Source organism: Filobasidium floriforme, assembly GCF_021052385.1.
Source record: "Filobasidium floriforme strain CBS 6241 chromosome Unknown HD553scaffold_2, whole genome shotgun sequence".
NCBI lineage: Eukaryota > Fungi > Basidiomycota > Tremellomycetes > Filobasidiales > Filobasidiaceae > Filobasidium > Filobasidium floriforme.
The window spans coordinates 854,602-875,688 of NW_025763623.1; the positions used below are offsets into that span (position 1 = coordinate 854,602).

Consider the following 21,087-nt stretch of genomic DNA (forward strand, 5'->3'; position numbering starts at 1 on the left):
TGCGTGCTCATCGCTATGTCAAGACCACCCGAGTCCCGGTTCTATAAATTGATTTTTCAAGGGGCTTCATTAACCCGGCGATTGATTCTATTTTCTTCAAAATACACTGAGCTGCATTCTGACATATGTGCGTCGTGGTTTGCACGTTTCGATTGACCTGATTTCACCCAACACAGCGGGCGTTTTCTGAAGTTCTCTGATCTGAGAGAAGAGTGTTTTGTGCCTCCTGGATGTGATCGTACAATGTAGTCGATGATGGGCGCTATCTATTGTCCATCTACATGCTTTCTAATTGATTCTAGTGGGATACAATGTTGTTGTGTGACGATCGGGGTTGCGGTTGTGATAGTGTCTATGGTGTTGTTGTGCGTGTAACGTGTCAGACGGTTTTCTATCTGTTGACGCCGCTAGACTTGTTGGTTTCCATCCTGGCCTGTGCGGATCCCTTGACGGCGAGCGCATCAGCATGCTGGATTTCGCGGTTGAATTCTCTTGGAACCCAGAGACCCAGCAGGTCCATGCCATCATACAACCGTGTCAAGGCGACCGCCTCGACTTGAATCATTGAGAGAAGGGTGATCGTTCTGGCATCTGGAATACCACCTTGCCTCGCTCGGGACAATAAGCGCAGAGTCTCTGTGGCGTCCGTCACGAAAATGACCCGTTTATATCCTTCCTCCGCCTGCAGCTTCTGACCGAATGAGCTGGTCAAGAGGGTCTTCGTCATGCGAATGGCCCAGAGATATGTTGCCAGTTCGGCCTCTTCGGAATTTCGCATGGTAGTACCTAGCGAGATACTATACGATGTGGGCGTCGGGGTCTTGATGACAATCCCGCCGCCTGCGTATTTTTGCATCTTTTTGCCTGGCTTTGAATTCTGGCCCATCTGGGAATCGCGGAAGGACCCATCCGAGTAGATGATAAGCTTGGGATCGGCGTGATTCACAGCGTGGTGGAACGTCCGGTAGGCCTGCTTGCGTGATCGTTCCTTGTCTACGAATGGCTGCCCCTTGAGCGATGCCCAATGGTCAAAGTGCCAGGTCGTTCGTCTTTGGTCTTCGAGCAGATTGACCTGCCCGATAGCTACGTCTTGGTAGATGAGCTGTTGTTTGAGATCGGGAGGAAGCCATCCCACCCCAGAAGTCCGATGAAAGTCGTCTCGGTAAGCAAGCAGCTCGACGGATTGTTCTTGAGCATGGCGTGCCATCTCTTCTTCCACTGTAAGGCGAGACAATTGTAGTGCGGGCTTAGCGGGGATCTCAAAATAAGGAATCCTGACTGCGCTTACGGGCATCTCCAAAATCCTTTCGATTCCTCTGCAATTCAGCAAAGAGCGTGTGAATTTCCTTTGCCAGATCGAGGCTGTCGACTTCAGGAGTGGGTTCCGGTTGTATCGCTGCGACGGACGAACATGTCATGAAGAATTAGTCGGATGCGGTAAGGGTGGATGACAAGGGTTCACGGACCCGTTGTAGTTGTTGTCTTGATATCAACAACATCGGAGCTGCTTGCTGGTGCCGGTGCTTTCTGCAGCCAGCGCCATGCGGACTGCAGAGAATCTAGACGGGGAGGGGGGAAAGTCAGCTACGGAGATCTTTGCAGAAAACCCGTTAAGACGCCTTACTCAAGATGCCGCTGAACACTGATGGTCGAGTGAAAGAGCAAATAAACTTTCAGTAAGGTTTCGACCTCGAAAATTATAGATCAGGGTGTACGTACGACCGGGCTTACCAGCGACAACCGGTATAGCCTCCTTGACTTTGTCAGGAATCGCGTCTGCTGGTGCCGCTGGCTTGGTACCCGTTACTGTAATGACATCCTTCAAACGCTGGACTTGCGATCGTCCCAACTCGGACGCCAGTTCTTTCTCGACGACCTTGATAGGCGGCTCAGCGGGTTCTGCTGCTGCTTGCGCCTGTGCGAGACTTTCTGCCGCGGCAGCGACAAGCGGTGTGACCTCCTCGGTTTGTGTCATCGCGGATGTCTTTTTCAATGGCGTATAGCGGGTTTGACGCAAGACTTGCACGGCCGGCTGGGTGTCATCCTTGTCGCTCGTCATGGTCAACGATCCGGCAACTAGATGAGGAGTCGGGCCATCCAGAATGACCTCTTGTTCGACTCTGCCAAGCGCGTTTAATGCTTGTACTAAGTACAAAGCGCAATCAGCGTTGTGACGAAGAAATAGGCGACACTCTGGTCAAACTCACGTCGAGCAGTCGCGGCCTGCTGAGCCTCTTTGGCCAGCTTGATCCGCCTCTCTCGTTTTGCGACAGCCTCATAGCCTCGAGGTGTAGTGGCCCCTGTCCCGGACCCAATAGTGTTGTTGTCGACACGCGGCTGCCCTCGGTGCAACCGATGAATTTCTTCGGCGTCTTCCACAGCCTGAGAGATCATTTCCACCTGTTCGGGGGGAACATCGGAAGAAGATTTCACCTCCACCGCTTGGTCCGCTGATGTAGTAGCATAATCGACAGGGCTACTGGAGGTCTTTTTGCTACGCCTGGTCACAGCTCTTTTGACTCGAGCTGTTTTTCGGACCACACGTGTGGAGCGTGTCGAAGCCCCGACCCTAGACGCTAGTTTCTTGGCCTTCCTGCTGGCAGCTTTAGATACAGGTGGAGTTCTTTCGCTCTCATCTATAGGCTCCTGTACCGTATCGACGGGATCTGACGAAGGATCCTCCTGCTGTTGCGGACCCGATGAGAAAGGAGTCGACTCGACCGCGACGCTAGACCCTGTTTGTACAGGCTTGCCACCGGGGCCGTAGATGACGCTAAAGTTGAAGCCGGCTGCGCGTAATGCCTCCGTATTCTCGGTAAGCCAGCCTTCTACGCTGGCTCGAGCTTTAGGCTTAATCTCCTTGTTCACCGTCTCGATGGCGATTCGCAGATTAAGTTCCGCGCTGCGTTTTGTGGACTTCCCCCGGACTTTGGTATTCACGTCTCCCTTGAATACTGCACAAGCAAGCCTTATCGGCTTAATGCTTGCACGTGAAACATGCACTTTCAAGAGTGTCACAACCTGAGCTGCAAGAGGGGCTATTGGGTCCCCTGAATCGGTCATCTCCGCCAAAACAGTTTGTACGTAGTCCCTGATCGCGACGTAACCTCGCGGGCCGCGCCGAGGTGGGGGGGGTTGCACCGCTGTCACAGCGACTAAAATTTGCGGTTCGTTGACGGCTGAAGACGCCTTCGAGACGGACTTGCTCGTGACATCCCCGGAATCAGACGTCGATGCCCGGAAGTCATCGTCCGAGCCCCATTCTGATGAGCCACTAACTTGCCGCTCCTCCAGGGTGATAGCCATCGATTCCTGTTCTATTGGCACCATCTGCAGATGCAGATCCGGTAACGCTTTCTTCGAGCTGGCCTTTGCCACTGACGATTCCTTCTCTGATGCAGCCGCCTTTTTGCTCTTTGCCTCCGCCAGCTGCCTTTCTTGCACGGCTGACAGTTTCTGCTCGATGGCTGACATGCTATCAGTGAACGACATCGGAACGTTCACTGCTTCCTTGGCATCGGACAAATTTTGCAGACGCCAAATTGCAAATTCCGACTCGTTGAAGGTGATCACTTTCTGATCGGTCTTGACGGTATCTTCGATCCGTTTGGCTATCCAGACCAGGGAGATCCGCATACGATCTGAGGTATCACGACCCAGAGGGACTTTGCTCGGAGTTTCTACGAAGCCGACCAACCATCCAAGTCCTGTGGCGACCGTGACATCACACCGGACCTTCCTATCGACTAGCTTGAGGGCCGAGGTGAGATCATCCATGACTTCAAGCCATTCATCAGATATAGCTACTGTTCTCCGTCTCAAGAGGATATCTGGCAGTTTTTTGGGCATACCCCAGATGCTATTGCAACGTGAGCGGAAGAGATCGTCGTCATTCGGGCCTGCGGAGCTTTTCAGAGCAGCAGGTGTTGCAGCGTCGGCAGAGGTCGCAGAAGTTGCGTTGGCTACGGAGCTGACATCGGACGTCGTTGAGGTGGCTAGAAACAGGAATAGAAAGGTCGTCAGTTCACAAGCCCTTTGCCAGATTTGCGTCTATTGCGTGTAACGGTCACATACTAGAAGCCGGTTTCACCTTTGCTTTGACAGTTCGTCCTTTCAGATTGCTGCGCGAGTCACTCAAATACCGTCTAGGAGCTATCAAAGGAACTAGATTGAGCGCCTACAACGAAATGGGCAGCTGAATCTCTCATACACGACTCACCTAGATGATAGACCTGAAATGACCGGGGTTCAAAGACCGAGCTCGATTGACGAGCTCGCCCCGACGGAATGGCCACCCTTCCATTTCGCCAGAGCACAGGAACCGACATGTAGGTCGTATAAGCCGTTCCTTGTCGACCGAGTTTGGAATTTGATGTCGTTGTAAAGGTTATTCGTGGGGATGTATAACAACTAACGTCTACAATTATTTCCCGAGACAACAAGATCGAGCTCGACGTCAATCGCGTAAAGCGAGGGTTATTAGCGTACTGGGGTATTACTCGCGGCTCGTGTTGAACCGCGGATACGCAAATGCCCTCACCGCATCTACCCTTTTCCCTCCCCCCGTAACATCCCGACCAACCATTCGCATCCACACAGAAGTACCAGGCATATCAACCCCCGTCATCATTCACTTCTGCGTTCACTCTCACATAGATACACACCTAGTCGCCAGTTGCATCTTGTTGGCATAATGTTCCGACCTATCGCTCAAAACGCCGTCCGAATCGCCGCCCGGGGAACCCGTTCGGCCGCTACCCTCCAGACCGAGGGCGTCAAGGGTCAGGACTTCAAGGCTCTCCGAAACGGAGTCAAGGAGCACGCTCACGGTGGGTGTCTACCTGGACAAGCTTGCAAGAGAGGGTTCTGTCGATCAACGACTACGACGTAGCCAAATACCGCCGAGAGGGACATGCCGCTAGCAGCCAGGCATCGCTCGGGCGTCCACACGATGTTGACATGAGATTGTGCGCATCTTGTAGGTACCACCGACCTCTGGAGGAAGATCAGCTTCTACGTCTGCATTCCCGGTAAGTCGTATAGTCTATTCGTAGCAACGAGATCCCAAGGTACCTCATGACTGACCTCGACCACTTCACGCAATTTCAGGTATCGTCGTTGTACGTTTGGCATGGGAATGAAGCGGAACTGCCTCCGACAACGTGAACGCGGAATTTACGAATATCTCCTTGTCCTTATAGGGTGCCCTCTGGGTCAAGCAGGTCGAGGATGAACACGCTGCCCACCTCGAGCACATGAAGTCAGTCCTGAAACCTTTTATTTCATGTGTGATTATGCGCTGACCTTTTCGCTCTGATTGCGTTTGGCTTCGATGATAATGATAATGTTTCGGAACAACCTGAACCTGTCTCCTGTCGACATCACTCAGGCACGACAACGACGGCGAGATGCCCGAGCGAACTGTCTGTAAGTTAAGAATAATGCACTTGTGCCGGTCTCGCCAGTATCGTCGTCAGGTGACCTTGACTGACCACCTTCGCTTCGCTGCTATTCTGTCACCTAGACCCTTACATGAACATCCGCAACAAGGTAAGCTCTCGATACTTCATTGCACGACGTAGTTCATGAAGGGGGACTGACAAGAGAATCTTGCTCTTGCTAGCCCTTCCCGTGAGTACTGCACAACCGCGATTAGCCTGGCTTTTATCTTCTAGCGAGCGCACGGCATCGAGATCTTTGGCCTCAAAGAACGACACTGACACTGACGTTTTCCCTGGATCTTTACCTTTCATCTTGGCCATGCTGTAGTTGGGGTGAACGTGAGTCGTGTTACCTCTCACTTCTGCTGCCAGGCCGCTTGCTGAACCATTTCATATGTTTCTCCTCATCTCAGAGGCCTTGTTCTTCAACGTAAGACCGTCTTAGAATTTGCCTTAGCATATCATCGAGCTCGCATCTGATTTCAAGCCGTTCTCCTTCCGCAGCCCAAGGTCAACATCCCCTCGGAGGCTCCCTGATCTGGTTGACATAACTAGGCACGAGATGTATAGCCGAAACGGATGTATACCGAGATTGCAATTGAGATTGATAGGACGCAGCAAAGTCGAGGTACCTCATCATGGCGACTCTGTCACGTCGTAACGTCTTAGCGAGGGCTCAATGACGAAGTTGGGTCCTCGTCCAAATTACCGCTGCGGCTCAATCGAGGTAATCGCGCGGGAAGACGTACAGCCGAAAAGTCAATCTTACAGATCGGGTGCAGTCAGAGTCCTGCCCGGGAAGATCAGTCCCATGGATAGTCTCGGCCGCAACGGTTTTCTCCGCGAGCACGTCAGAGTCAGATGTCCTTGAACGTAAAGACCAAGGTACTATTGTGCACCTTATCGGTACACGATGCATAAAGTAAGCAGCATTCAGACCATCACCACTATTGAACTGCTATCTTGCTATTCTTGAATCTACATGCCATATTTGCCCGTCCCATGTTATGCACTACGTCTCGCTAATTTTAGCGCGAGCGGTACGTCAATCTGAAACAAGCATGTGAAGATCTCAAGGTGGCGCTGAGTATACTGAGGGTGGGTGAGGATGAGGCGATTCTTGGAGCGAAAGAGTCGTGGACAGTGTCAAGGTGTGCCAATCGCTTCATTGCTGGAAGAATTCCGTTGTCGATGTCACGGTTCGATCTGTCTTGGTCAAATTCCAGTTCGACTGCGTGATGTACAAAGATATAAGGTCGTCGATTGTACAAACTTATAAGGTGTTCACAACGCGACGATGCCCTGAAACTGCTAGATCTCTTTCAAAATCCTGCACTTGATTGGCCTGAACGCTACCGGATCCAGATCTGGATCTTGGGCGACTGACAACTTGTGGTTCCATACGAATGCATGCTTCCATCACCTCGCATATTATAACGCCGCACTGATCGTCGTCCGGCTGTGTCCAACGGGGGCTTGCATTTCGAGGGTCGATAGCTTATGCGCGGCGGCGCAAGATGTGAACGCGATGCGAAGATGTGTGCGACATACGTATCGAGTAACGCGGAGCAAGTGGTGCGTTACTTTCGACCCACTTCTGGGTCGCTCCGTCGTGACAGATGTCGTCGGAAGGTCTCCATCCTGGAAATGACTGCCAGAGTTTTGCGATGACATAGATTCCCGTCTAAACATGCAGATAACTTGGACATCACTTCCCGCATTAAGTAGCCCGAAACTAAATGGACAAGCAGCCCCACAATCACGCGTATCCGTTCCGGTTGCGGCAAGAAGATCGATAGTTGACACAGTTTCGACATTAGATGACCCAATTTTACATCGTCAACGAGTTCAGAACGAGGGACCTGCGCTTTCCGGTCCCGCGTGCGGTCCCCGAGTAGCATAGTAACAGTGACAATCGACTGCAACACGCCGCCGTCGCACCCGCGCTCTTGCTAGCTTTTTAAGCGTAACTGTAGGGGAGAAATCCCTAAGCTTAGCATATGCAGGCCGAAACGCAAAGAAGTGAGATACGTACGTGTCGATCAACGAATCTCGCATCTGATCGATCACCGCGGATTGAGTCTGTCCTTGGAGCTCTGCAAAATTGACAACAATGAAGACGATCAGGTTCTGCGTCTCGAGTCATCGACGCCCTTATCAAGAGACGTACTGAATGTGGCCTCGATGACGGAGATCTCGGTAGCGGTAGTGTCGAGTCCGGCGAAAGCGCACCAATCGTTGACGACGAGCCCGGCTCCAATCACGTCGGAACCTCGGTTTACCGTACCGGCCTACAGGATACATTGCACGGATAAATGGAGTGATCAGCTTGAAGTCTCTTGAATGTAGACCTCATGTCAACTTACGACAAGGGGAACCTGGAGCAGTGACGAAAGTTCATCCTGTTCTGACCGCGAGGTCTTGGGATGCACAAGACCTCCCTATAGCGCCACGATCACAAAAAACTCTGTTCAGCAACAGGACCCTCTCGAGAACCGTCATACCGATCGATCGTGTCTCACCTGGTTGCTCAAAGCACAATAACTCCCAACCAAAACATTGCTTGCCACCGTCTGCCTAAATACCTCGACCTTCAAGACATCGGCAATGATCTCCTCGGTCTCCCTGTCCAAATCCGGGTGAACGAGCGCGACGTAATCGTTACAGACGATGACGTTTCCCAAAGCGCTCAACCTCTCCTCGACCCGCTGGAGGGCGACCTCGGCGGGGAGGGAATTTCTGAGGTGTTGTAGCTCTTGATCGGTGGTCGTGCTGGGTACGAGGAGACCGTGACGGTTTCCAGCGGTGAGACGTCCGATGATACGGGTACCGGCGATGGTGGTGTGAATGACAGGGATGACGTCCTGGAGCTCGGCCTCGAAGACCGAGTAGAAGTTGGACGATGATGCCAAGGCGGTGAGACAGTAACTTTAGGGGCGTAGAATGTCGAAAGATACACGACACCGAGGTCAGCAGGAAATCAGGCAGGACAACGTACGAGACAAGCAGTGCTGACTTACGAGTTGGTGAGCTTGGAGAAGACTCCGATATCGGAAGAGTTTTCGAATTGAGCACGGACAGCCATAGTGAAGTAGTCTGGACGCTTGGAGGGTGTACTTGAGGTGGTCCTAAAAGTGAGGAAAGGTGTGGCGAGTCCTGCTGATGGTAAGAATCACCGAGTTGATGTGGATAGAAAGGGAACATCGAGTAACCAGATCGTCAGCCTTTCAGTCATCCTTCGAGGCGCGTGTTATATGTTTGTCCCGAGCCGATAAGATGGACGTACAGGCAAGAGTCGGTCGGATCCGAAGACTGTCGAATGGAGTGTCCTTTGTTGTGGATTTGTGACGTGGAGATGGAGTCTTTGCAAGAGCGATATCACCTTGCGCTGAACATCGAGGCGTGGGGTGAAGTGACTTGCAGCAACTTTTGATGAGAGCATTCGGATCCGAGGGTGGAGGCTGACGACAAAAGGAAAATGCCGTAAGGATGATCCAACTAATAAGGTAATACACCTCATTCCGAAGATAATCGCTTATCAAACAAGTTGTGACACGCGTGAGAGCCATTTGTGTGTCCTTTGCTCGAGGTAGAAGTTCAATCAACTTCTCTCTTTTCCCTTCTCCCGGCGATACAAAACAAGCAGACCCGAGCGTCATCATCATGTCATTGAACGACTTGATCAACCCTTTATCGCTACAGATACCAGTACTCTCTCATCACAGTAGACTACTACACAACTCTACTCTTCTCAAACCCACTCACACGCAAACCCTATTTCACCATGGCTCTCAACCCCTTTCTCCAAAACAAAAACATCTCGACCCCCATGAACGACAAGGTCTCCAGAACGCCTTCGCCGACCATCTCTCCTATGCATGACCCTAGGCAGAAGAAGGCAGTCGTACAACCTCCCAACAAGGTGCTGGGTGCTGTGAACCGTGAGTTTCCGTGACTCTCTTTGCGTATGGTCATGATCAACGAGGAACTCGAACCTCATCGCTGAAACTGCGGGACGTATCGTGATACCTTTAGCCAACCCGGTCATCCCCGGTCAGAACACCACTCCATCAGGCGAACAGGTCTACCAACAAGGACTCGGTCAAAAGGCTCTTCTCGCCAAGAGGTTCGCCAAAGCCAAGTAAGTCGCTCTTGCCGGCCATACTGTTCTCGAAGCCAGCGGACGAAATCTTACCTGGACGATCCTTCCTTTCCGATTTTTAGCAAACCCTCTTTGGTATCTCCTACCGACCAGATGCAATCCCCCTGCTCCCAAAAGCTCGCAGGTGCGAAGAAGAGGCATTTCGTCAAGTACGTCCCGGCTTCGTTGTCTGCCCATCATGGACCTCGTGCGCTTCGTTTCACTCGCTGACGCAAACTGAACTCTGCTTGATGAATTCTTAGGGGCAAGCCCGTCTCCCTAGCATCTTCGTTCTTGGCCGCTCAGTCATCACCAGCGGGGAAATCCGTCCGATCGGAACAGGAGCACGATGAGAACGTCGACATGTCATGATCCGGCGCCGGTTTGGCTACATCAACCTGGATCTCTCTTCCTTTCTCCGTTCGATCGGCAATCTCGCATCCTTGACAACAACACCTCTTTCCGGCATTATTGTATCCATCTCGATTTTCGTTACTTCCACCAGGTCTACACTACATTTTCCCCACCCCTTCATCTTCCGAGCAATACGACCTTGTATTGTGATCTTTGTCATTTTAGGGCATCGCTTTGTACAAACATGTACTTGTTCACTTGTGCGCATATCTACAAATATACATTATCTTGCCTAGTTGGTTCGCCATTTCGATTCTGTAGATCCTAGGGTACTCTGAAATATTTCAGGTATGCCGCGCAGATCAACCCGGGAACGCATGTACACCTTCATCTGCTGATGCTGGTTGTTCCTGGCAGTGCTGACCAGTCACTGGATATCTCTCACGCGGGTATCAGGTCGCTAAACGAACGTTGAACTTGTCATATCCGACTAGACTTGTAGTGATATGCCAAATGAGCTCGTATGATGTGATGACGCTGGAACCCCATTTAAGAAGATCTCACAATTGCGCCTCTCGCAGAAGGGCGTCACTGGAATAAGTTGTCTGCATTATGCTGCAAGTCAGACCACACAATACGTGTGCTTGTCAGGCTTGGTGCGATGTTATTGCGTCCTCATTCTCAACGCCGTGGATGTATCCAACCCTCACGCTTGATTCCGTTCCGAAAGGCTGTTGCGCTCATCCTGAGCTCGTATGCTGTGCATGTGTGCATTATACAACCCGACCTCGAGGCACAGAACTGGCGTGCTGTCCTGTCTACCTTCTCGCCACCAATGAATCTCCTCATCCCTTCTTGTTCTTATCATTCAACTGATCTGCCCCTACCCCGAGGGCTTTCGTGCGTCTCGCAATGATCTTATCCATCGCCTTTTCAAGGATATTCGCCGCCTTTGTGTATTGATTGTCCTTTTCGCTCGTCCCATTATATTGCCGACAATTCGCGAATATCAATTTCGCGTCGCGTGTGAACTCTTCTAGATCATTGTAGTGGTTGTGTTCGAGCTTGTACTCCATGGTTTGTAGGTCTGAACGATTTCAGGATGTTTCGAAGCGATAATGGGAAGCGTCTCAGTTCGATTGATAGTGAGAGAAAAGAAGCAGCACTCCCACTCACCCATCGGCTCCTTGATCGTCTGATAGTAATCTTTGATCAATTCCCCATTGACAGGATTCAGGAACGGCCAAGCCGCGGTCTCGCTCTGCATATCATCCAGGATCTGACGAAGCAGGACGTGATAACGGTTCCGAACCGGTTGTCGGATACTGTATAGATCGAATTGTATTAGCTCTCAACCCAGCAGCACTGAATGTATGGTGAGATTACGTACATTTCATCCATCTCTGGATCCCATCCACTCTCCGCTATGAGTTCCAGACGACGACAATAGGGATCAGCCAAGTCAAACTTTAATGTCTTCTGACTGCGTCCGCTTACCCAAGCCTGGTATCCGGTCCTTGGACAATTTGATCACCTCGCCAGGCTTGCGGTCCTTGAATATGCTCAGACCCGCCCGGACCACATGTGATCGAGAAATCGTCCGGATTTTTGCCAAAACGGCCTGTGAATGGGCCGTGTTTCAGCTGGGTATTCACAGCGGAGCATAAGTAACGATACTTACCGCCTTTTGCCGATGCAAGACTTGGTGCGACTCGAGGTAGTTGACCTTGGGGATCATCTTGCACTGCCCAGCAAATCGAATCGTTAATACGGCGTCTGACGAATCTCTGCAACAACGACGACATTGTCCGCCAACTTACCTGCATCAGGTTCGCAGAATCATAGTCCTTGATGTAGCCAACCCATCTCTCCCTTGGAAAGGTAATCTCCTTACTGAAACCTTGCTTCTTGAAGTATCCGATAGCATAGTTATCGGCGTACGTCAAGAAATGGTGGATCGTGGGATGGGCTTTCCGTATGTAATCTTTCACGGCGGTCATCATGAAAGATCCATAACCCTACAAGTCATTAACGGGGGTGATGTAAGTATCGGTGACTCCAGATGCATCCTTGAAAGACATACCCGAATCTGCTCTGTGGAATCTACTGCACAAAAGACGATTTCTGCGAAACCTCGACTTTCAAAGGGTCGATAGCAGATGCCTCCGACAACTCGCCAACCTCGCTTGACGATTGCCATAGAGTAGTGATTGTTGTCGAGGACTAGCCTGGTGATGTATTCCCGTGGCATTTTGGGGAGCTGTTTCTGAAAGAGGTTTTTGAGGCCAATGAGGACGATCGAGGACACCGGTGACGGCTCGACCGACGAGACCACCGGCAAGCGGATGACGTCTTGCTCGAACTCCTCGGCGGCAGATTTGGCAGGTAATGGGTCCTGCAAGGCTTGTCAGTCGGGCGAAAGGCCATGCATGGCTAGAGACTATATCGACTCACGACGTCGAGATCCCCCCAGTCCTCAATCTCCTCCACGTCGACGTCTTCGGCCAGTCCTGTGGTTCGCATCTCTTGATCGACATCGACCGTCACCCCCTGGGTCAGACGATTAACGACGTCCGCCGCTTCTTCCACTTGTTTCGCGGCGACCTCTTGAGCTTTCGAGGGCATCTCCTTTTCCGCACTTTTCTTGACGAGGGCCTCGTCTTCCGCATGCCCTACACTCAGACCCGCTTTGTGTATTGGCCTTCCCTCGTCATCTACGACCATGTCGTCTCCTTCCTTCCGCACGACGGATATGGGTTCTCGCTGTTTCCCCTTGCCCTTCCCTGCACCTTTTCCTGCCAAACTTCGTCCTCCTTGTCCTGGACCTGGTACAGATCTCGAACTGGCAATCCCGTTGACGTGATTCGTCTTGGCCATCTTGGCTAGTGGTTCGTCGTCTTCTGAAGAACTCGCCATTGGTTCATCCTCATTGTCTGCCTTTGAGCCCTGCTCTTTTCGCTTGTCCGTTCCGTCCTCTGAGCCAGATTGCTCTGCAGATTCTGAACCTGTCCGTCGTCGCTTCCTACTTGGCCTTGGCGAGTTCATTAACGCGGCTTGAAGAGGTGTACCCGGGCTGGAAGCGGGCGAGTCTTCCCGGGCCGTAGATTTACCTGGGCGTTTCGAACCCACAGCGGTGAAGCTGTCCAGTTGTCTGTTATCATAAGGGTTGAGCTTCAAAATCACCTCAAGTAGTACGAAGTCGGCGCGAATGGTGACTCACGGCCGTAGCCCATCTATATCTGGATCGCTGTAATCGAAATCTAATAGCTTTTGCTTGTCCTGTTTAGCCAAACATCTTGGTCAGCTCCGGACAAGTATGGCCAAGTCATATTGGCTGTGGCGTACATTATAAAGTTCCTCTATCCGTCCAGCTACCCTCCGCCGTCGTTGCTGCTCGTCCTCGCCGATATCCTCGCTCAACGTGTGTCCTCCATCTGGCTCGTCGTCTGATCTCCAACCATGTCCGCATTGCCCGCAGATATCCCACAGGATAGGCTTAAAGTCGATCTCCTTCTCCTTGCCCTTGTTCTTTTTCACTTGCAGACGGATCTGAGCTCCTTCTGGTGGTCTCAGACCCGTACAATCACAGTCTTCCGTCCGGCACGGGAGAAATCGCGCGAGCTTAAAGTCCTGAACTTCCGGGGTCAAGACGGTCACATCCTCGACAGCTAGTGGATAGATGTATCCTGTAGGTAAAGACCCGCTGGATCCTCCTTTACTACGAGGAGTCGGTGATCTCAATGACGAGTCCGTATGTCGAGCCGACCCTGAGAGCGGGATGTGGGAAGGGTCGGCACTCAACGTCGAAGACCGACGGCTCTGGTTGTGGTCTATCCATTGATCAGGGCTGCCGGGCGGAGGAGGTGTGAGGATACCGGAAGAGGAAGCTGCTGACGGCGTAGATGGCTCGCCCATGTCCTATATCGTTGCAAGGTATATCCTGCCGCCCGAGACGAGCTAGAGTGCTATAGCAGGAGGTCCGGACTCGGTCTGTTTGTTTACTTGTCTAGCTTGTCTGCTGATCGACGATCGCGATGACCCGCCGGGATCTCTCGAATCCGGTATCGTTCGACAGCTAGGGCGGAGGACTACGTCTAGAGATGCTGATGGAGAGTGTGAAGTGCTATGTTGTTGGCTAGTAAAAGCCCAAACCTGCGGTCCCTTCTCCATCCAGCCCAGCCCAAAAGGAGGGGGTGTTTTCGACCTCGGGGCCGAGGTTCACGTCACAATCTGCTTCCGCACAACTTCCAACTTCCGAGAAGTCGATCGATTTCGAAATTCATCAGCAGCAATTCAGCAAAGATGACGATGTTGGCAAGAAGTACGATCTCGCACAAAGACGATAGAGCAGATATACAATTGACGACTACTCTGAAGGCTCAGATCGATTCGAGACATGACGACTTTCGTACTTCCCGGTGATGTCATCCCTCTACCGGCCGATCCGGTCGACCCTTCGACCTCCCAGTCGATCACGTTCGGTCCTGGTATCGGTGCTTCCACATCGAAGACGGGAAGCGAGGCCATCTCCGTCGCTACCAAGATGGGACCGGTACATAACACTGCAAAGCGAAGAAAGACGAAAGATGGGCCGACGGAAGTCAACAGGCTGTGGGTCGAAGTGCAATCGAAGAGAGTGGGTAGATTACGAGTTTTCGCACTGTCTGCGATAAAAGCCAAGGCTAACATCGTCTCGCACGTGGTGCTTATAGTATGTACCAGCACCAGGCGAGGACGTTATCGGAATCATCGTACAGAAGCACGCGGAAGGTTTTCGAGTCGATATCGGAGCCGCTCAGCTCGCCCAACTGGGACAGTTTGCATTTGAGGGAGCGAGCAAGAAGACGAAACCGAGATTAGACGTGAATCTTGTGGAAACGCTTCGCGACTGTGACTGTGACCAGAAGTCAGGCTGATGTCCTGATCTCCCTGTTTCGCAGAACGGAACCGTCGTCCACGCTCGAGTGTCGCTGGCGAACCGGGATATGGAGCCAGAGATCGAATGCGTCGATCCCAAGGACGGCAAATCGAACGGTTATGGAGAGTTGAAGGGAGGGTTGATGGTGACCTGTTCGCTGCAATTATGTAGAAGGTAAGTGTCGAGCTTTCCTTCTCGGCTTGTGTACATCGGCTGACTGATCGGCCTTTTTTCGCAGGGTTTTGTCGACGAGGATGATGGGCGAGATCATGACCCTCTGGCCTCTCAACACCCAGATCACGGTGGCACCCGCGATGAACGGGCGGATATGGCTCAATTGCGAGTCAGGTATCTTGCCCGTCATCGGTCTGAAAAGGATCCTGGAGGCGATCGATGCGGGCGAGGTGGATTGGGAGAACATGGACGCGTTGCAGGGATGGGTCAAAAGGGAGGGCATCGTGCTCAACTAGAGGGGTGTCGGTGAAGCATGATTCCAACTGTAGCGATAACATGAATCTCAGAGGTTTTACGGGGCAGATCGGTGAGAACTCCGATGTGCGAATTCAAACCTGAATATCTCGAGTGCGAGCGTTTCATATCAAAGGGAAATCAGGCTCGCTCCTTGGATGGCATGCCCTCAGCAATAAAATCGGTCACAGGATCAAATGCAGACGAGTCAACGCGTCTATTCCATCTATGTCGTGTTTTGCCACGGGGACTCATAATCAGGCTCGGTTACTCGTCTTAGAGGGATCATCACAACAGGAGATCTGATCGTTAGTGTTGGGCGGCTCATATCACAAATGGCAGACACTTACCGACACATAATGCGTTTCACCCAATTCTGTGGCAAAAGGGCGGCGCGACTTGTGTCTCGTCCCGATATTCGGCTGCGTTTCGCATTTGGGCCAGCTGTTTTGATAAAGATCAATTGAGATTACTTCGGTTTCCAACCACTACTCGCGCTCTTGAAACCGTCATCTCGAATATAAGATTTGCAAATCTCCTTGTCCTTCTCGACTCACTTACCCTTGGTAATTTGGGAGGTTCGATTTGTGATGGGAAATGAAGAGGGGGAACCGCTAAGGAATTGAGGCCCGTGAGGACGCTTGGAATGTCATACAGCTGTCTGTTCCACCTCCACAGCTTCGGTAAGTCGACGACATCGACATCGGTTCCCTTGAAAATATCGGCATCGGTCCCCTTCGAAATGTCGACTTCGGTTCTCCACCATGAGTGTCCTGTGTCAACTACTGTGATGTTCCCGGATGCTACAACAAAGATTCCAAACCCAGTCATATCAGGAGGCACAACGCTTCCGTCATCCATCAATGACAAGAAGCATGTCACGCCCACGACAACGACATAATCACCCTGATCGAAAGCGAGTGTGAGGCTTGGGCTTTGGGTGCCAGTTACCCTAAGCGTCACATTATCTTCCTTACGTTTCAGAAGCACGGTGCCATCTGGGACAGAAATGTGGACGAATTCATTAAAGCCCCCCACCAGCGGGACGCGCATCGTATCATAACGTCCACTTCGGTTCTCTTGATGACGGAGGGTGGAGGGTGCACAGGCCATCGTACAGGTAAGATGAACTGAATGTGAAGATCAAGTTTTGTTGCGGAGACCTGATCAGGGCTCCCATAAGTGAACATGCTCGACAATTTCCACGACAATCTCCAGATTTCGGGTATCGAATAAAACTTCAACTCCTTTCCCCACGCCTGTATCTCCATCATGTAGTCCTGCTGCTCCCGTAGGACTAGGATTTGATCATTCAGTGCTTTCAGCGCTCCAGACTGAAAATTGCGGCGAGCGAGGTCCAGCGCCTTGACAGGACCGAGGGTTTCCTCGTCGGAGTCGTCGTCCAGGCCCATGAAATCATTTGGACCGGGCTGAAACCATGCTTTAACGTCCGTCACCGCGTCTAGCACCACGGGAACGGACAGTCGCTCAGCCCTAGATATACGGAGATGCTCGATCATTTACGGATTCCGGGCCCTGAGGTTTGTAAGTTTACATTGATCTCTCGAAAGAGCGCCTGAACGATTTTTCAGCCGACGTTACATCCGCCTCACACCATATACTCGTACAAGAGGCACCGATTCGAGCTGGAAGCTCTGAGCGACTCGATTGATTGTTGAGAGGGTTTTCTAGCAACAGATGATTTATCCCTACTGCGACCCTTCTACCATGATCGTGGGATCGTGAGTCGAGTTGAGTCGAAGGGCTGCGATTGTTGAGTAGCAGAGTAGCCCATCCTTGCTGTGCAGTAAACTCCGGAAGTCCCTTCCCCCGTCGGGATCGCGCCGAGCTCCGACGGAAGCGATCACTCATCCTCACAATGGCCGATGGCGCTGTTTCGGCGCAGTCGCCAAGTTGCAAAGGTCGAATTTTCCTTGACTGGGATTGCCTCGAATGTACATATAACTGCCGTTCACCTCGACAGGCAGAGAAAAGCAGCTGTGGTAAAATATCGTTAAATTGCTCAACCTACCTTGACGACGATACACAATGGGCAACCTCAATATGTCTCAGTCTCCCCCGAAAAAGGGTCTCAACATCTCCAATCCCTCAGGAGCGCAGATCCTCACCTGGCTCGCTCATATCGCCGGTTATCGGATCCTGCCTCTGAAGCCCGAGAAGATTGCTGGCCAGATCGAACCGTCTGCGGGTAAACAGCTCCTCCAAGTGACTCAGGATGATTGGGAAGACATCCACCTGGCCGCTCAGTTTAGTAACGGGCTGGCCGAGTTCAAGCCTATGGAAGAGACTTGCGAGCGTCTGCAAAGAGAAACAGGTTTCGAGTTGGACGGAGTGGTCCCATTCGACACAGGTCTATCGGTCGGGAGGAAAGCCGTCCTCTTTCGGGTCGGGAGGAGGATAATCTTGACGTTCGAAGCTACCAAGCCGAACGAGATGAAGATGAACGCTTGGTCTCACGCAAAGGATCCGGAGAAGAAGTGGAGCTTGCCCTATGCTAGGTACTTGGATGGGAGGCAGGTGCATTCGTTCTTCCTGGACATGTGGTTGGGTATGAGGGAAGAGATTTTCAGAGAGATCACGAAGATGGTACGGCAAGCGGAAGAGCAAGGAGACGGGATAGAACGGTTTCTCATCACCGGACATTCCATGGGCGGAGGTATCAGCGTGTAAGTCCTTCCTCCCTCGCCTCTCCGCAACCTCGAACTGACGACGATCGCCTCCAGTCTCGCCCTGATAGACATCGTCGAACATCTCCGTCAAACCTTTGGCACCCCCTCTGCTTCCCCGCGACCCTGGTGCACCGACCCTCAACTTACCCATCTCATTCGCCATGTAACCTTTGCCGACTTCGCCTCCGCTGGAACCTCTTACACCGCTCACCTCAACGACTACTATTCCCTCTATAACATACCTGCTTGGGATTTCGTCCACCCGCACGATTTCACCACGCGCCTGCATTTGCCCTTCTTCAGGACGCGAAGGGGGCATCGATATGTCCTGCCGAAAGAAGCGGTGAAGGGGTTCGAGAAGGAATACGCGGCGGGGAGGCACGATATGCCAGGGTACTTGAAGAGTATGGAATGGATGCAGGCGAACCCAAGGACGCTGAGATCGCTCTATGCTTAGGCTCGAAAAGCCGAAGACTAGGGTCTCGCCTCGAGCATCGCGGGTCCCGCTCCCGAGCGCACCTCTGCCCCGCGCACAAGAGAGACGACTGCAGTCACGGCGGTCATCTCTCTGCTTCGTCAATGGGGCCGTTCGCCCGGCCAAGTCGACAGCCTCGAGCTATGAGCCTTGAATTTGCGCATGCGAGAGTTGCTCGCTGAACGGGAACTACAGACTTCCGTCTCTTGCAGGGGGGCCTCAATCGAGTACTCTATACGTTACTTGACTTGGTCACATTTCCCAATGGACTTCGCGCCGCCACAAATTGGTGTTGTAGGCGTCCGGACGAATGGCTCCATCAGGCAAGGTCTGCTATGGCGAGACAGATATCCGGTCTCGAGTTGCAGTGGATTTTGGAGCTGAAACCGACAAGGAGTTTTCCGCTGTGAAGACTCGATTGTGGCGAGACTCGACCTTTCTGAACTGCCCACTCAGGCAACGTTGTGTAGATTATGCATGTTTGAATCCAGCATTATATCTCTTGTCTACTACCTCCCCCCAGATCTTGCTTCTGGCGCATTCGATTGTTACTTGCCCATAAGCTTCATCCCTATCGCCTTTTACTCTTCTAGATGATCTATTTGGTGGCCTTGATAGCGTTCTGGTGATCGATATAGATTCGTCAAACTACAGTCACCCAGGCGGGATGGATAGCGAGACTCACCGGCCCTGACAACTCTTCATAAGCAGTAGCGTTCTGTCCAGCTTGCTTCTTGACGTTGGCGATCTCAACCTCCTTGGCCTGGACCTTCTTTTTCAAAGCGGCAACCTCGTCTTGCAGGTCCTGAGTCTGTCGGGAAGAAGCCGAGTTCTTTGCGGTCTACCGGTCACGATGATCAGGACGGCATTGACGAATGGTCGGGCGACCGCTAACTTACAGAGTTACCCAGCTTGTTGAGTTCTTCGTGTGTCTTGACGAGATCGAACGTGATCATGAAAGCTCTCGTAAGCAGCAAAGCCATGACCAGAGTGAAGCCGGTGAGGTACACTGTCGCAGCCGGACGACGAGCGGGGCATTAGCTCCCTGCGTTTCTTTTGACTCAGGTGTTGCGGCGATGACGCTTACGATTCCTTTGAGCGTAGAACTTTCTCGAGCGGCTGTACAAGACCGAATATGTCAGCAAACCTGTCGGTTTTCAAAAATTTGGCTTGTCAAATTGACACGCACTAGTTAGTTTCGACCCTGACATCCTGGACTCCACGCTCCTCCTTGGCTTCGGAACCTTCTCGTGCGATCTTGATCATCCTCTGCACACTGTCGACGAACAGGACAGCCACGAATCTATAATATTTGGTAAGAGACGTTAGCTGACCTCCAAGAATGACATCTCGGACGGATGGGAGCTCACATGAAGGATATCTTCATCTGCGTTGGGCGGTAGCAAATATAGAACGGGGGAAATATCAGTCATCCCCGTCCGAATAGCTCGCAGGTACAGCCAACTCACGCCATAGCTAATCTTGGCGACAACGGGATTCTCCGCCAAGAAGTAGGTCAACCTGATTCAATTCGGGCATGTAAGCTTATGGATTGGGAATTCGGGGCGCAAGCAGCAGATTGGACTCACTTGCTCTTCAGCTTGAATGGCATCGGAGCCACTACCAAAGAGAAGAGCGTCATCTCAGCCGCGAGGAGCAAGAAGCAGACTGCGACAGGAGAAGCGTTAGTTGAAGGACAGGCTAGATACTACGTAGGATGACTTGCTGGTGTAGTAGAGCTACAGCAAAATGGAGGAGGTAGTACGGTCAGACGAGTTGCATCGGGCGCGTCAGGATATGGGATCGCTTACAGTCATGATTATGGGTTATTTCAGCGGGTTTGCAAAAGATAATTCGAAGTTACCGTCGAGGTGAGTAGGGCTACGAGAATTATAATGTGACAATGGTTCGTGTTTTATTACGCGGTGGGCGAGCTGGATATCAACTGCAACAAGTCGTTTCGAGCAGGACGACGACTACTCAGGTCGACGTTGACTTTTGGTGCCGTAGCCCGGTTCGACGTCCAAGCGACGTCATAGTCGAAAAGATCACGTGACCGGTAGAGGTCGAGCGTCGCTTGCAAAAGGTGAAACTCGAATTGCTGCTAGTCTCTTGGATTTCTATCATATCGATTGGATGCTTGTTATTGAGTGTTTTTCTGATCAACGCCAGTGAGTTCCCACGGACTTGCAAGCATGCCTAGACAATCAGTCTGTGTGGCAAAAATTGCATCTTACCGGAGTTGATTTCAATGGGCGCTACAAGATACATGTGAATCTGTCGTTGTGCGTTGGAACCGACTTTGATTTGCTGACCAGGATTCAACCTGGACCCAGTCTGCAATTGAAGAGCGACTTCAGCCCCCTGTTTGTGAAGGACGTGTCTTGGATGGTAGATAACATTATATTTGTACAACCAGAATTAACAACAAGCCAAGCGGTCGTGATGTAGTGGCTATCATGCATCCTTCACAGATCACATTCTGGCGTTCGGATGATGTCGAGGGTTCGATCCCCTCCGATCGTATACCTTTTTGGCCTCTTTTTCGGAATAATCTGACGTCTGCTCTCGTGCATCATCGGCCGCAACAGTCATGAAAC

At 51.8% G+C, this 21,087-nt stretch overlaps 8 protein-coding genes and 1 non-coding gene across 9 annotated transcripts; 5 read left to right on the forward strand and 4 right to left on the reverse strand.

The window, feature by feature from the left end:
• Nucleotides 1–1,505: 1,505 nt before the first annotated feature.
• HD553DRAFT_99324 (uncharacterized protein) lies at nucleotides 1,506–4,542 on the reverse strand. Its single transcript, XM_046184654.1, has 5 exons — nucleotides 4,220–4,542; nucleotides 4,075–4,152; nucleotides 2,208–3,995; nucleotides 1,625–2,145; nucleotides 1,506–1,559 (listed from the first exon to the last, which is right to left on the reverse strand). The coding sequence occupies exons 1-4, from the start codon at nucleotides 4,326–4,328 to the stop codon at nucleotides 1,625–1,627; spliced, it is 2,496 nt and encodes an 831-aa protein (XP_046039692.1). The 5' UTR covers nucleotides 4,329–4,542; the 3' UTR covers nucleotides 1,506–1,559.
• A 151-nt stretch (nucleotides 4,543–4,693) lies between these two features.
• HD553DRAFT_321743 (putative X15341 cytochrome C oxidase subunit) lies at nucleotides 4,694–5,978 on the forward strand (the record flags this gene model as incomplete). Its single annotated transcript, XM_046181245.1, has 10 exons — nucleotides 4,694–4,829; nucleotides 4,983–5,030; nucleotides 5,110–5,120; nucleotides 5,202–5,260; nucleotides 5,390–5,427; nucleotides 5,525–5,550; nucleotides 5,624–5,631; nucleotides 5,770–5,780; nucleotides 5,855–5,871; nucleotides 5,946–5,978. The coding sequence occupies 10 exons, from the start codon at nucleotides 4,694–4,696 to the stop codon at nucleotides 5,976–5,978; spliced, it is 387 nt and encodes a 128-aa protein (XP_046039693.1).
• Nucleotides 5,979–7,082: 1,104 nt separating this feature from the next.
• On the reverse strand, nucleotides 7,083–8,826 carry HD553DRAFT_304488 (eukaryotic translation initiation factor 6). The gene is made up of 7 exons (XM_046179016.1): nucleotides 8,728–8,826; nucleotides 8,462–8,600; nucleotides 7,964–8,369; nucleotides 7,808–7,882; nucleotides 7,612–7,732; nucleotides 7,477–7,537; nucleotides 7,083–7,411 (listed from the first exon to the last, which is right to left on the reverse strand). The coding sequence occupies exons 2-7, from the start codon at nucleotides 8,524–8,526 to the stop codon at nucleotides 7,402–7,404; spliced, it is 738 nt and encodes a 245-aa protein (XP_046039694.1). The 5' UTR covers nucleotides 8,527–8,600; nucleotides 8,728–8,826; the 3' UTR covers nucleotides 7,083–7,401.
• Nucleotides 8,827–9,075: 249 nt separating this feature from the next.
• HD553DRAFT_99657 (uncharacterized protein) lies at nucleotides 9,076–9,962 on the forward strand. The gene is made up of 4 exons (XM_046184656.1): nucleotides 9,076–9,382; nucleotides 9,477–9,582; nucleotides 9,666–9,752; nucleotides 9,846–9,962. The coding sequence occupies exons 1-4, from the start codon at nucleotides 9,226–9,228 to the stop codon at nucleotides 9,952–9,954; spliced, it is 459 nt and encodes a 152-aa protein (XP_046039695.1). The 5' UTR covers nucleotides 9,076–9,225; the 3' UTR covers nucleotides 9,955–9,962.
• Nucleotides 9,963–10,285: 323 nt separating this feature from the next.
• HD553DRAFT_291825 (putative transcriptional activator Gcn5) lies at nucleotides 10,286–14,082 on the reverse strand. The gene is made up of 10 exons (XM_046178386.1): nucleotides 13,282–14,082; nucleotides 13,157–13,215; nucleotides 12,391–13,087; nucleotides 12,020–12,331; nucleotides 11,757–11,954; nucleotides 11,618–11,680; nucleotides 11,434–11,557; nucleotides 11,327–11,360; nucleotides 11,113–11,261; nucleotides 10,286–11,023 (listed from the first exon to the last, which is right to left on the reverse strand). The coding sequence occupies exons 1-10, from the start codon at nucleotides 13,849–13,851 to the stop codon at nucleotides 10,782–10,784; spliced, it is 2,448 nt and encodes an 815-aa protein (XP_046039696.1). The 5' UTR covers nucleotides 13,852–14,082; the 3' UTR covers nucleotides 10,286–10,781.
• Nucleotides 14,083–14,332: 250 nt separating this feature from the next.
• On the forward strand, nucleotides 14,333–15,324 carry HD553DRAFT_338976 (uncharacterized protein; the record flags this gene model as incomplete). Its single annotated transcript, XM_046182393.1, has 4 exons — nucleotides 14,333–14,572; nucleotides 14,649–14,798; nucleotides 14,877–15,028; nucleotides 15,093–15,324. The coding sequence occupies 4 exons, from the start codon at nucleotides 14,333–14,335 to the stop codon at nucleotides 15,322–15,324; spliced, it is 774 nt and encodes a 257-aa protein (XP_046039697.1).
• Nucleotides 15,325–17,386: 2,062 nt separating this feature from the next.
• HD553DRAFT_360565 (uncharacterized protein) lies at nucleotides 17,387–18,479 on the forward strand (the record flags this gene model as incomplete). The annotated part of the gene is made up of 2 exons (XM_046183957.1): nucleotides 17,387–18,009; nucleotides 18,067–18,479. 2 exons carry the CDS (start codon nucleotides 17,387–17,389, stop codon nucleotides 18,467–18,469), a joined length of 1,026 nt encoding a protein of 341 aa, XP_046039698.1. The 3' UTR covers nucleotides 18,470–18,479.
• Nucleotides 18,480–18,948: 469 nt separating this feature from the next.
• Nucleotides 18,949–20,777, reverse strand: HD553DRAFT_304501 (endoplasmic reticulum protein). The gene is made up of 11 exons (XM_046179017.1): nucleotides 20,675–20,777; nucleotides 20,299–20,607; nucleotides 20,214–20,226; nucleotides 20,077–20,155; nucleotides 19,957–20,008; nucleotides 19,858–19,874; nucleotides 19,677–19,790; nucleotides 19,575–19,606; nucleotides 19,387–19,496; nucleotides 19,173–19,328; nucleotides 18,949–19,109 (listed from the first exon to the last, which is right to left on the reverse strand). Exons 2-11 carry the CDS (start codon nucleotides 20,302–20,304, stop codon nucleotides 19,086–19,088), a joined length of 603 nt encoding a protein of 200 aa, XP_046039699.1. The 5' UTR covers nucleotides 20,305–20,607; nucleotides 20,675–20,777; the 3' UTR covers nucleotides 18,949–19,085.
• Nucleotides 20,778–20,923: 146 nt separating this feature from the next.
• Nucleotides 20,924–21,013, forward strand: HD553DRAFT_t10. The gene has a single exon. It is a non-coding gene; the product is annotated as a tRNA-Val (tRNA).
• Nucleotides 21,014–21,087: the final 74 nt, after the last annotated feature.

Excerpts from the sequence above, each read along its gene's own strand:
- HD553DRAFT_99324 (XM_046184654.1), bottom strand. The coding sequence starts at position 4,328 with ATGTCGGTTCCTGTGCTCTGGCGAAATGGAAGGGTGGCCATTCCGTCG. Across the intron at positions 4,153-4,219 it reads ATTTCAGGTCTATCATCTAG|CTCCTAGACGGTATTTGAGT; the intron begins GTGAGTCGTGTA and ends TTCCTTTGATAG. Across the intron at positions 2,146-2,207 it reads GCAGGCCGCGACTGCTCGAC|TACAAGCATTAAACGCGCTT; the intron begins GTGAGTTTGACC and ends CTTTGTACTTAG.
- HD553DRAFT_304501 (XM_046179017.1), bottom strand. Across the intron at positions 19,607-19,676 it reads GTCAGGGTCGAAACTAACTA|CCGCTCGAGAAAGTTCTACG; the intron begins GTGCGTGTCAAT and ends GGTCTTGTACAG. Across the intron at positions 19,110-19,172 it reads ATGAAGAGTTGTCAGGGCCG|AACGCTATCAAGGCCACCAA; the intron begins GTGAGTCTCGCT and ends ATCGATCACCAG.
- HD553DRAFT_304488 (XM_046179016.1), bottom strand. The coding sequence starts at position 8,526 with ATGGCTGTCCGTGCTCAATTCGAAAACTCTTCCGATATCGGAGTCTTC. Across the intron at positions 7,733-7,807 it reads TGCTCCAGGTTCCCCTTGTC|GCCGGTACGGTAAACCGAGG; the intron begins GTAAGTTGACAT and ends TGTATCCTGTAG. Across the intron at positions 7,538-7,611 it reads CGTCATCGAGGCCACATTCA|AGCTCCAAGGACAGACTCAA; the intron begins GTACGTCTCTTG and ends TCAATTTTGCAG.
- HD553DRAFT_99657 (XM_046184656.1), top strand. The coding sequence starts at position 9,226 with ATGGCTCTCAACCCCTTTCTCCAAAACAAAAACATCTCGACCCCCATG. Across the intron at positions 9,583-9,665 it reads AAGAGGTTCGCCAAAGCCAA|CAAACCCTCTTTGGTATCTC; the intron begins GTAAGTCGCTCT and ends TCCGATTTTTAG. Across the intron at positions 9,753-9,845 it reads AAGAAGAGGCATTTCGTCAA|GGGCAAGCCCGTCTCCCTAG; the intron begins GTACGTCCCGGC and ends ATGAATTCTTAG.
- HD553DRAFT_291825 (XM_046178386.1), bottom strand. The coding sequence starts at position 13,851 with ATGGGCGAGCCATCTACGCCGTCAGCAGCTTCCTCTTCCGGTATCCTC. Across the intron at positions 11,361-11,433 it reads GGACCGGATACCAGGCTTGG|CGGAGAGTGGATGGGATCCA; the intron begins GTAAGCGGACGC and ends TGGAACTCATAG. Across the intron at positions 11,024-11,112 it reads GACGATCAAGGAGCCGATGG|ACCTACAAACCATGGAGTAC; the intron begins GTGAGTGGGAGT and ends GAAATCGTTCAG.